The following is a 12,490-nucleotide window of genomic DNA, read 5'->3' on the forward strand; positions in this document are numbered from 1 at the left end:
AATATATGATATTTGTATAATTTGAATCTTTAAAAAAAAAATTGATTTGACAAACAATCCTTTAATAATAAAATAAAATAAAATAAGCATTTGAAATTAATTATATATGGTTGGTGCACTTATATTCAAATTAGTGTTAAATAATTAAAATCCAGCAATTAATTGCCAATTGAAATAATAATAGATATTTTATCGGTGTTAATTCAAAGTATTTTTTATTATATTTTCGTCATTCTCACTTAAAAGTTACTCATTTCATTTGTTAGTAAAATAATTGTACACTAATATCAAAATATTTAATCTTTTTTAAATTATAAATATATCATAAGACATATAATTATTTTATACAAATAACAAAAATATCAAAATCTTTTGCACACTTTCATTAGTCAATAAAATATTATTATTTTTTAATTTACTACCAACTTCCAATTTCGTTCATTTCAAAAGTCCAGTGGAAATATTATTAATAGTAACATAGGACAAAATAAATATGGGCTGTAAATATATTTATTATGTGAAAATTAGTGAGTTGTTTAGAGCCAACCACATAATTACTGCTATACAAATAAGGATAGGGATGCATTTAAATTTTGATAATTAATTTATTGCAAATGAATGAACTCGCTTTATTTGAAATTATTCCAAATATATCCATTAAATAAATCGTAACTATTTGATTTTTCATTACTATAATAATGCCGCATATAATAAAGATTTTTTCCAATTGATTACTAGTACTATTTTATTTTTTATTATAATTTGAAATGCAATATTTATTTATTTTTTATTTAAATTATATTAATATGATATTTTGTAAAAATAGTAGTATATATATTTTCGTTGGAAGATGAAAACTATGGAACAGTGGCATTATTGTGAAAATAATGAAGTGCAGGGGGTTTTGAAGAACAGCAAAAAGATGGACTCTCTTGGTTTTGTTGAGCTAGTAGCCGTTGTTGAGTTCTTAAATTATATTTATACCCTTGGCGCGATTGCCTAATATTCTTCTGATTTGCAGGTGATGAGCTGTCCACTTCAGGGGCAAATCTGGTAAACTAATATGAAAAATAATTAAGATATATACCCAAAATATAATGATAAGGACTTATTTATTTTCTAGCACATTTTTGGGTACTCATTTTTCTATTTTAAATATCATGTTTATGCTAGTTTTATATAAAACATTATACTTCCCTCTGTCCCCAATTTATCTATCCATTTTGTTTATGTACGGAATTTTAGGAATATTAGTATTATATTGGGATAAAGTATAAATAAAGGTAAAAAGACTAAATTAACCCTATTAGTATTGTATGATATAAAGGTAATGACATTTGTGTAATATATTGTAAATTAGAAGGGTATTTGTAACGTTAGGTATATAGTACAATTACTTTAAAAAAAGAAACATGATACTTTATTATGGGACGGACCAAATTGAAAAAATGGATAGATTGTTAAGAGACTGAGGAGTATTAAATAAAGTTCTCAATATATATATTTATCATCTCATCAAAGTTATTATTCAATATAAAATATTATTTTTTTATATTAAATTTTTTTATACTTTACATCAAAATAAAATTAAATTAAAACACTAAACAAACAAAGTGCATCATATTATTCAAATTAAAAATTAAATATAAACAAACAAAGTGCATCATATTATTCAAATTAAAAATTAAATATACACTAATGTCTTGTCACATTATCTAGTTTTTACTTTCTTTTTACTCATCTAAATTTTCGTACTATAATCAAAATATTGCACATTATATAAGACGGATGGAGTATTATCCAAATTAAAATTTATTGAAATAAAAGAAAACTTAAAGTAAGAACACAAACCAAACAGAAACTACTTTTTCATCGTTTTGAAAATATATACACCTATTTTTTTCACAAAATATTATATATATATATATATTCATTATGGAAATTCATATTTAAGAAAAAAAAAAACCCATGTAACACAAAACGAAACACATCCTATTTTAGAGCATTACACTTGGCTATATGATCTTTTGAAAGATGGCTTTTATTTTTTACTACATAATTATTGTAATTTTTATATTAATGTTACCGTTTTTAATCAAATATTAAATTTAAATTAGTATTCAAATAGAAAACAAAATAAAACCAAAATCAATAGAATACTTTGAATTATCATAACTCTTTATAATTCAATAAAAAAATATTATCTTTTTATAGTATCAACCAAATTTACTATTATCTCAATTCCATCAATCAAGACCGTGGCCTAAATTGTACTCCCTCTGTCCGCCTCTAAGGGTCACATTTACTTTTTACGTCATTGTACTTTAACATTAAAAATATCTTTATATTTGTATAAATTATTTTACAAATATCATTCTATACACCAATGTAAATATTTTTGCATTTTTTTTTATTTGTACTACGTTTTGATATAATAATTAATATTCAAATATCAATATGCAAAAATTAAATAAAACTCTTAGAACCGGACGGAGATAATATATAATATGTTGTGATATTTTAGAAAGTAGAGATAAGAGTGAGTAAATGGGTAATTAGATGAGATCTATATTGACTATAAATAAAATTTGACTATTTAGGCAAGACAATGTGAAATTATTTAAGTAGAGTAGATAGAATATAATTTTTAAAATTAACAAATAACAACTAATATAATTTTACATATTTATTCCACAATAATATTATATGTTATTATTTAAATGTTATACCAAAAAATTTAGATTTATTAATTTTATTTTTATTTTAAATTATACTTTAAATATTTTAACAAACTATTTCTACATCAATTTACAACAAATACTACAATTAATATAAATAAAGCAAATACATTAATAACAATATATATTAATATGAATTTTAATTAAAGAATAAATTCTATATAAGCATACAAAAACAAACTATTTTATAAATAATATATGATATAAAATAAAATAAAATAAAAATGCAAAAGAGTTTGAGAAACCATTTTGCAATTGGAAATAAATAAATAATTGTACTCTCCAAAAGAAAGAGGATTTCTATTTTTGTAAAGTGCATTGAAGAAGACCACTATTGCAAATATGGCAATTTACAATTGTAAAAATTATATTGAATGTGTTTGTATATGGGATTTGCATTATTTTATTTATTTATTTTTGTGATTTTCGTTTTAATTTTGAATTAAAATATCTCATTGATGTTTTTGAATATAAATTAAATTTTAATATAATTTAAAAATATACTCTCTCCGTCCCAGATACATGCCCACATTGCTCCGTCCCACATATCATGTCACTTTCCTTTTTGGAAAATTATTACACACTTTAATCTTATTTTAAATTTTTTAATTTTAATTAAACTAATTAGTTATCTTAATTTTAATTTATAATTATTTATATTATAGGATAATTATTTTCACTAATACATTCTTAATTATCTATTAATTACACCCCTTCTAAAATACCGTGTCTACAGTGTAGCTCTGGGACGGAGGGAGTATTAATAAAAGTTACTTTACGTAAATGACAAGAATAGTTTTAACTTTTTTAGTTTTAAAAATGGTTTAAACATATAGGCTTCATTCACCAAGTGCATGACGAAATAATTTTTGGTGTGTGGTATAAAAAATTATGTTGAAAATATAAAATATATTATTTTAAGTAGAATATTTAGATTTTTGGTAATAAGTTTTTAATTTTTTATAATGAGTATTTGAAACTTTCTTAACTTTTTTACTTTGTATGAATTATTTTATATTTTTATTTTTAAATAATCAAAATTAGGAAATGGTACTAGAACAACAAATTGATAATTTAAAACTATATATAATTTTGAATTTATTAAATTTAAATCTTGTCATGCAAATATAGTTATTTTAGAGTAATTATGTTAATGACTAACATTTGCATAATTGACTATTCATTCAAAGTTATCCATATCTCATGAGGTGTGTTCTTTTTGCAATTTTTTTTTTCTTCAATTTTAAAATTAAATAACTTTTTTGATGAAATATATATATTTTTAAAAATTATATGCATTTTTTTAACTTTGAAAATTGAATAGTAAAAAATTGTAAAAAGAATATATTCAAAAAAAAAAAAAATTGATACAAATTTCTACATTATAAAAAAATACATGCAAGTCTTCATCGTTATTTTATATATATATATATATATTTATATATTTCAAAAGAATTAATAATGCATGTTATATATTTATAGACTTTATATAATATTATTTGTGCATAGAGAGAATGCAGATATTTATTTGCAATTTTAAAGAACCTATTGGGATTTTCAAATAGTGTTTTTCACCACAACTGTATTACTATTTAATTTATTGATTTTTTAAAAATTAAAATCACATTAAATATTAAACATCAATTTTATTATAGTAATTTAAAATAAAATAAAATCAATTAAATATATATATTTTTACCAAATGTTACATAAAATATCAATTTTTTATATATTTTTTTAAATTCTCGAAAACGAAAAAACTTTTAAAATTTCTATACGAACAAATTAAACATTAATTTTCTATTCCAGACTCTTTGCACAAATAGTCTAATAAATTTTACACTAGCTCGTGTTATGTCTTATGCTATTAATTATATCATTTTGGATTCAATGCCGCAAGAGGATTTAATATCGATTAATTATTCACTTCAATATATTTTTTTACGATAATCTTAGAACAATCAAATCCTATAAATTTGTTTTTTTGATCACTACTATATCTAAAAGTTAATTAATATATCATCGCGCGCTAGATCAATCTTCTCATACTATATACATGACCGTTGTATTCAATTATACTAGCTCATTTGCGAAATATATTTCCCTCTCATTTTATTTAATTAATTTCCTTGTAAAAATTACTAAAAAATAAAAATAAATCATTTATTTTTTCTTGAAATAGTGATTCATACACAGAAATGGAAACACACCTAAATGTAAAATGCAATAACTTCTGAAATTATAAAACAAATATATATAATTTTGTTGTTTCCTATTTTCATATATTTATATATATATATGAAATGAAACCTACTAATTCAAACATGGATCAATATATAGAAATTAAATTTGCAATAAACCATGACTATGTAATAGAACTCCCCATTGTTTTCCTTTTATAAATTTGAATTTAAAGCAAATAAGATTAAGTGTTGTTACTAATTAAAATCAACAAATGTAGGATATAAATTTTAGGGGAAAAAATTTATTTAGTTTTGAAAATAACATCATGGAAAATATTTACAAGAGTAGCAATGATATTTACAATTCAGTTTTAAAGATTGATCTAACCCTAAAATTAGGGTTATCAGATTATCATCAACAGCTTCATCCTCAACCGAGACAAGAAATAATGAAGAATCCAAACAAAAAGTTTTCTTACATTCCATCCTATTCGAATCAGGTCTCACTACACACACACATTTATATATATATTACGGGGCGTTGTATATTTGATTTGTATTTGTATTTAAATGATAACTAGATGCAATATTTTGTAAAATTAAATAATTTTGCATGTTTATGTTTTTGCTTTTTTTTTTTTTTTTTTTTAAATTTAATCCATGTATGGCATTAATTTCCTTCAAGAATGCATGATATAATTAATAAAAATATTTGGGTTTATTTTATTGAATAAAATAAAAAGATATGTTTCGACATAATATTTTGAATAAAAAATAAAATTTTAATAAAAAAAGGATCCTCTTGACTTAACTTATTACGTTTTTTAGAGATTATTTTATTAGTACAAAAAAAAAGTTTGAAAGTATAAATAAATAGAAGGTTAAGGTCGTTTAAAGAAAATTATTAAATTTTCTATTAATATGTTGATGAAATTACATTTATGTTAAATCTTAAAAGGTTTAGATTTCTTTCTTTTACATTGTTTTATAAACATTTTATAGTAAATATATATATACACATATATATTCAAAATTTATAAATTACAGTATATAAATTTGATTATTCATGGAGGGTACAATGAGAATTAAGCGGATACTATTCATCGCAGTTGCAGTCGCTAATGTCATTTACAACATATGGAATTGGATCGACCGTGCCTATAAGTTACTTTGGACATACACTTTATAGTGCCCCGATCGCTAATAATTGTATAAACTACTATTACAAGCAGCGACGACCGCGAAAATATGGAAGAAATTGCAAGAGTTGTGGAATCGACAATACTCCTCTATGGAGGAAGGGTCCTGATGGCCCTCAAGTAAGATCATAATTATATATATGTATTTTTTTGATAAGTTTGGAAAAAAATTGGTTTGAGTTTGATATAAAAATAATATTTGATGGGATATTTTGTGAAAGAAAAAAATATATTTTTTTCGAAAAATGTAGAATTCAAATAGTAAAATTTGGGGAAACTCGGCCAAAGTACCATATTATTTATTAATTGTTATTTGGGGGTTTGATTGTGCAGACGTTATGCAACGCTTGCGGACTGAAGCATCTCAGGACCATAAAGATGCAAAATAATTGACATTACCTTAGCTTCCTTGTTTTGTTAATAATAATAATAATAATATATTTGGCGTGTAATGTGATGAGGAATGGGACTTGGGTTGGTCCTACTCCTCTCTCTCAATAATAATAATAATAATATGAGCTAAAGTTGACTTGTGGTTATGTTCTATTTGATTTGATTTGATTTTTTTCATTTTAATTTCCTTGCTATATATATATATACACACATAAATATTTATCTAATATTTTTAATTTTTTACAAATAATAAATTTGAATAAAAACCTATAAATAAAAGCTAATATTTTTTAATTAAAAACAAATATAATAATTGTAATGAAAAAAATAACATTAAATATCATTAGAGCAGTGTCTTTGTTGCATTATTTTATTTTTTTTTTATCTCTCTTTCACTTAATATCACGTCTAACATTCAAATTACTTCCTTTTAACACTCGTTATAGCATCATCACTTTTAGCTATTATCTTTATAATTTTATAAAATTCATCATAATTATCTATTTTTATATATTTGTATTATCTAATATTATATAATTAATATTTATTATGTCATAGTATATTTTATTTTAAAAATATTAATTTATAAAAATTATAATAATATTATATAAATTTTTATATTATGAAATATTAACAATGATTCGAATTTATAAAATTAGTGGCATTTAAAAATCTGAATGATTAAAATAAACCTAGATTAATATATTGCCAGAATAATTTTTAATTTTCAATAATTTTGTTAAAGAACTAGTTGGAAATAGATTGAATATAAAAATTTTAAATATTTACATAAAAAAATTTATTGAAAAAATATATAAGCGAGTTTTGATTTTTTGAAATAAATTTGAATTTGTATTTGTATAAATAAATTATTGATAAATTTTAAATTACTTAAACAATTATTTATTTATTATTTTTATAGAGGTAATGAGTTCTTGATATTAACTGTATTTCTTAATAGTTATAATAAAAACAAAAAAGGCAAGGAGAAAGATAATAAAGAAGTAACGGTGACGAGTGTTCTTATATTGTTAAATCTTTGTTACCTCACGAATTATTAATTTATTGCGACAATCGTAACAAAATTGTGTAGAAAATATCCTCCGTAGGCCCTTCAAATAAAACGCAAGCCCAAACTCAAAACTCAAAATCCAAACAAAAAAAGCTCACCTACCTTCCGGGGCTTCACCCGCCACGCGCCGCCCCTCCACGTTGGCATCAGCGCGGTCCACGTCAGCCGGCTGAAAGGTGATGCGATTATACCACCTGGCACACGCCACGTAGACCACAAAATCAACGGCGGTGAGAATAGCTATAAGAAAATAAAACCGATCCATATGTCCGGCGTTGAGATTCTCCGGTATCCACCCGGGATTGTCGTCCTTGGCCGTGATCTCCATGACCATGTGCACCAGCAAGCTGCTCACGAAGTTCCCCAGCGATATCGACGCCATGCACAGGGAGCTCCCGAAGCTCTTAATCCCGTCCGGCGCCTGCTCGTTGAAGAACTCCAATTGCCCCACGTACATAAACACCTCCGACGCCCCAACCAGCACGTACTGCGGTATCTGCCACAGCACGCTCATCCGGCTCGAGCTCTCGCCGGGAAACACCGCCTTCAGCCGCCAGATCTCCGTCAGCCCCGCCGCCACCATCGCCAGCATCCCCAGAATCAGCCCCACCCCCATCCTCTGCAGCTCCGACAGCCCCTTCGGGTTGCCGCTCAGCCGCCCCGCCACCGGGACCAGCACGTGACGGTACAGCCCCGTGCAGATCAACACGCTGCAGATGTCGAACACCGACATGCTCGCTGCCGGCAGGTGGAGCTTCCCGATTCGGGTGTCCATCACGTCGCCCTGTTCGACGAATAGCGACGCCATTTGTGTGAAGGTCACCGAGTATATAATCGTGCATAGCCATATAGGGATCATTCGGAGGATGCATTTGGCTTCCTCCACCTGCGTGACGGTGCAGAGCCGCCACGGGCTGGCGGCGTCGCAGTCGGGCTCTGTCGCCGTCACCGTCGCCGCCTTGTCGAGGCACCGGAAATCGTCGGTGTGTTTGATTTTCCGGATGCCTTTGAAGGCGGAGTTGGCGCCTTGGACTTCATAGAGCGCGCCGCCTTGCTCGGCTGGCACGCGCCATTTCCTCGCGGCGGCGACGAACACCTGCATGACACGTGGGATCGGGTTCCCACAGGCCCTTAAGTACCGGTAACTGGAGGATCCCAAGAGGAAGGTAGCCAAGGCGAGGACGGCGGAGGCGGCGGCGGCCCAGAATCCGAGAGTCCATTTTCCGGTGTCCTCGTAGAAAACCAAGACCGTGTTGGAGAACAAGGAGCCCGTGTTGAGTGCAAAGTAGAAATAGCAAAAGAATGCAGCTTTGGAGCTCCTCTGCTTTGGGTCGGTGTCGTCGAATTGATCGGCGCCGAATGTGGCCAGCGTCGGCTGGTGGCCGCCGTAGCCGAAGGCGACCAAGTAGATAGCGAAATAGAACAATATAGTCCCGTACGAGGGAGGGTTCTCACAGTCTTTTTTACCGTCGCCGCACCCCTTAGGCTTGAGCAGAACAAGCCATGATGTAAGGGATACAAGAACAAGACCCTGCGGTATATACATTGTTGTTAAATGACTTGTTTTTACCTAAACATCGACCTAAATACATCATTAATTACATATTATATATGAACCTATGGAATTAGGTACCAAGACGAAGATGACTTGAAAAATGCTGCAAGTGAGGTAACGGCCCCAATACGAGTCGCTGAGGAATGCTCCGACGAGCGAGAACAAGTAAACGGTTCCGGTCCATATACTGACATTGTTAGCTGCAATGGCATTGTTTTGTCCCATGACTCGTGTTAAGAACAACACCAAGTTCACCCCGACGCCGAAGAAAGCGAGGGTTGCAAGGGCCTGATTAGCTGCACCAAGAAAGAATTTGTATTGTATTTAAAGGGACATTGATTTATATTCCTCTGTAACTCAATCATGTTTGGTTTGAAGAAAAAGAAGAGATCAGATAGGGATAAGTACCTAGAAGAAGAAAAGCACAACCCCAACCCCCTAAGTCTTTACGTTTGCTGACGATCCTATCATCTGCACTTTCTTCGCGTGCTTCTTGGATATGCAGTGTTTCCATTCCCTGAAATTCAGATTTAAGTACTAGTGCTCAAAGGAAAATCTAATCTAATTACAAGGCAGCAACTGAGCATTTGGTTGTCGTATACAGCTATGAGATGAGATGATAATAGTTAAGTTTGTTGTTGAAGAAAGTTAAGAAGATGACTCTGAATATACATATCGATCACTTAGCAGATTAGATTGCTGAAACACAACACGCATAGATATCATGTTGTCAACACAAGGTAAGTAATACAAACCTTTGTTGCAGTGTTCTCCATGCTTGAGGTTTTGGAGTGACTTTAAGCGAATCAAACTCTGCTCTACATCATGTAAAAGGATACGGAGAAGATCACTCAAAGGCATTTATAATATATTGTGCTATAAAACAGAGTAGTTTTGGGGGAAAATATGGATCAGTAGTTTTATCGAACAATTCATAGACGTATGTTGCAGTTGAAATTACAACTCTTCCACCAGCAAATCACATCACAGTTTCACTAGTTTGTTTGAAAACTTTCAGAACTCTATAATTTACTCACTGTAAAATTTCACAGCAATAAATTAATCGCAGAATTAATTACCTTTTTTCTGAACTTGATCAGCGACAAAAGAAGGAGCTCAGGAACAGTGCCGACGCCGGTTTCCGGCGACCGCGAATTCGTGAAAACAATTCCAAAACTCGTCTCGGAAGTTACTCGGCTCGCCAGCGAAGAATTCAGACCAGTAAAACTTGTTGTCATTTATTATATAAAACCACCAAAATTATTTCAAAAAAACAGAAGACGAAGGTAATACTGCTTCGGATAATTCAATCAATGCTTCCTACAAGTAGCCGACGAAACGCAAAGGTTGAGAATTGAAACATACGAATAACGCGAAGAACACCAAACCCAACGAGAAATGTATTCGCGAATCGCGACGACGAATGGTGTGGCGAATCAGCATGGATTAAAATAGCTGGTTTGTAACAGATTCCTGAGAAACCTCCACGCGTTGCTCCAGTTTTCACCATGTCTTTCAGCTTGATCAGTTCAACAAGCTGATCCCTTGGATCTGTGTCCTAATTTTGGAAATCCTTGGTACACTCTTCCCTAATTTCCCGAACCCAATGCCATGTACGTATAAATATGCAATGTCAGATTTTTTTGATTCTTTTTGGATTTTTTAATTATATAATTTTTACTATTATTTTAGACATGGGTGAGGATATACAATTTACTCTGTTTATCTTAATATGAGTAAGTGGATATTTGAATTTTTTATTTAATTATATATAAATATATATATATGTTTGTTGGTTGTTGTTCGGAGAAAGACTACAATATGGATATTAAAAATTGTTCATGAAGCACTTAGTTTTGGAGTTAATTTCAATTATCAAATTCAGTGAATTCTTTTTATAAATTATTTGTACAAAAAATTTTATCTATGGAGAACTTTTAAATAGTTTTTAGATAATTTTAATATTTGTCAAGAAAATAATAATATATATAAATTAAAATACTTTGAATTATTTTATTTATATATATTTACATATTTATTTGAAATTTGTTTAAAAGTACAAATTTGATATTGTTAATGAAATATATAATTTTTATAAAGAAATATATTAATTTTTTATTTGTATTTATAATTTTATATAAAATTTTCTGATTATATATATATCATGTATATCATATTTAATTATATATTTGGATAATTTTAAATAATTTAGGTCAATTTTCAAATGGTTATTTTTAAATACTAATTTGGTAGGACAATTTTATTTTACATAATTTTTCTAAACAAAAATATTTTTACATATAATTTAAATATTTTCATTTATTTTAAATTTAAAAATAGCTAATTTTGACATTTTTAATTATAGATTTTCTGTAATTATAAATATTGATAGTTTGATATTATGATTTTATATATCTATTATATATTAGTTTATTACAATATTTAAAGTGATTTCATGCAAAACATTTATTTATTTATTAAAAACAATATTTGATAGGTTATGTAAATTGATAAAATAATCTAAATTTTGTATGAAATTGAACATAAATTGAAATTTTATATTTTTTTTATATATAAATTGTTTCTTCCATTAGCTAAAAATCGTAGTTGTTTACAATAAAATTTGAAAAATAAACATTTTAATTTCATTTTATAAAATAAATTTCAATTTTACTTTCTATTAAGTATAGGTAATTTAATATGTGTTTTAACACATTTTTTTAATTAATATAATCAATCATTATTTTTCTTTTTTTGCAAGTTTTTTTCACAGCTACTAATAATAAACTTATAATAAAAAAAATCATTTGTTTTTATTTTTAACATTTATAGTAATTAATTATTTGTATTTTGTTCTAATAAGTAAAGATATAAGTAGATACACATTAAAAAAAATCATAAAATAAATAGAACTACTAAAATAGTAAAATATAAATATGTAATTATTGTACATCTTTTTTTTTCAATTAAATAGATTTATATATAGATATTTTGATTTATTTTAAATAATTATAGAATCAAATAAATAATAGTATATAATAATTAAATTTAAATTTAATATTTAAACGCTAGTTTATATATCTAGGTATATAAGTCATGCATGCATGCATGCTGCACGTGCACGTGCACGTAAATTGAAGATGAATATATGTCGATTTTCATAACTTAATAACTGTTTATTCATATTACTACAATATATTCTTGTAGAACTACAATTATAAATCTTACCATATGATACTAATAAAATGGTTAGAGTACATTTTTTTGCTCTATTATTTCTCTCTTTTTTCAATTTTGATGTCGCTATTTCTAATTTAATATTTTGATCCTTATGTGTATATCTTGTTGGT

The 12,490-nt window shown here is 27.7% G+C and overlaps 1 protein-coding gene across 1 annotated transcript; it reads right to left on the reverse strand.

Moving 5' to 3' along the window:
• Positions 1-7,679: 7,679 nt before the first annotated feature.
• LOC127244414 (protein NRT1/ PTR FAMILY 7.1-like) lies at positions 7,680-10,569 on the reverse strand. Its single transcript, XM_051264946.1, has 5 exons — positions 10,220-10,569; positions 9,896-9,953; positions 9,549-9,657; positions 9,219-9,436; positions 7,680-9,116 (listed from the first exon to the last, which is right to left on the reverse strand). The coding sequence occupies exons 2-5, from the start codon at positions 9,914-9,916 to the stop codon at positions 7,680-7,682; spliced, it is 1,785 nt and encodes a 594-aa protein (XP_051120903.1). The 5' UTR covers positions 9,917-9,953; positions 10,220-10,569.
• Positions 10,570-12,490: the final 1,921 nt, after the last annotated feature.

Source organism: Andrographis paniculata, unplaced genomic scaffold (assembly GCF_009805555.1).
Source record: "Andrographis paniculata isolate CXL003 unplaced genomic scaffold, ASM980555v1 Contig9END, whole genome shotgun sequence".
NCBI lineage: Eukaryota > Viridiplantae > Streptophyta > Magnoliopsida > Lamiales > Acanthaceae > Andrographis > Andrographis paniculata.

Excerpts from the sequence above, each read along its gene's own strand:
- LOC127244414 (XM_051264946.1), bottom strand. The coding sequence starts at position 9,916 with ATGGAGAACACTGCAACAAAG. Across the intron at positions 9,437-9,548 it reads TTGTGCTTTTCTTCTTCTAG|CTAATCAGGCCCTTGCAACC; the intron begins GTACTTATCCCT and ends TTCTTGGTGCAG. Across the intron at positions 9,117-9,218 it reads TTCAAGTCATCTTCGTCTTG|GGTCTTGTTCTTGTATCCCT; the intron begins GTACCTAATTCC and ends TATATACCGCAG.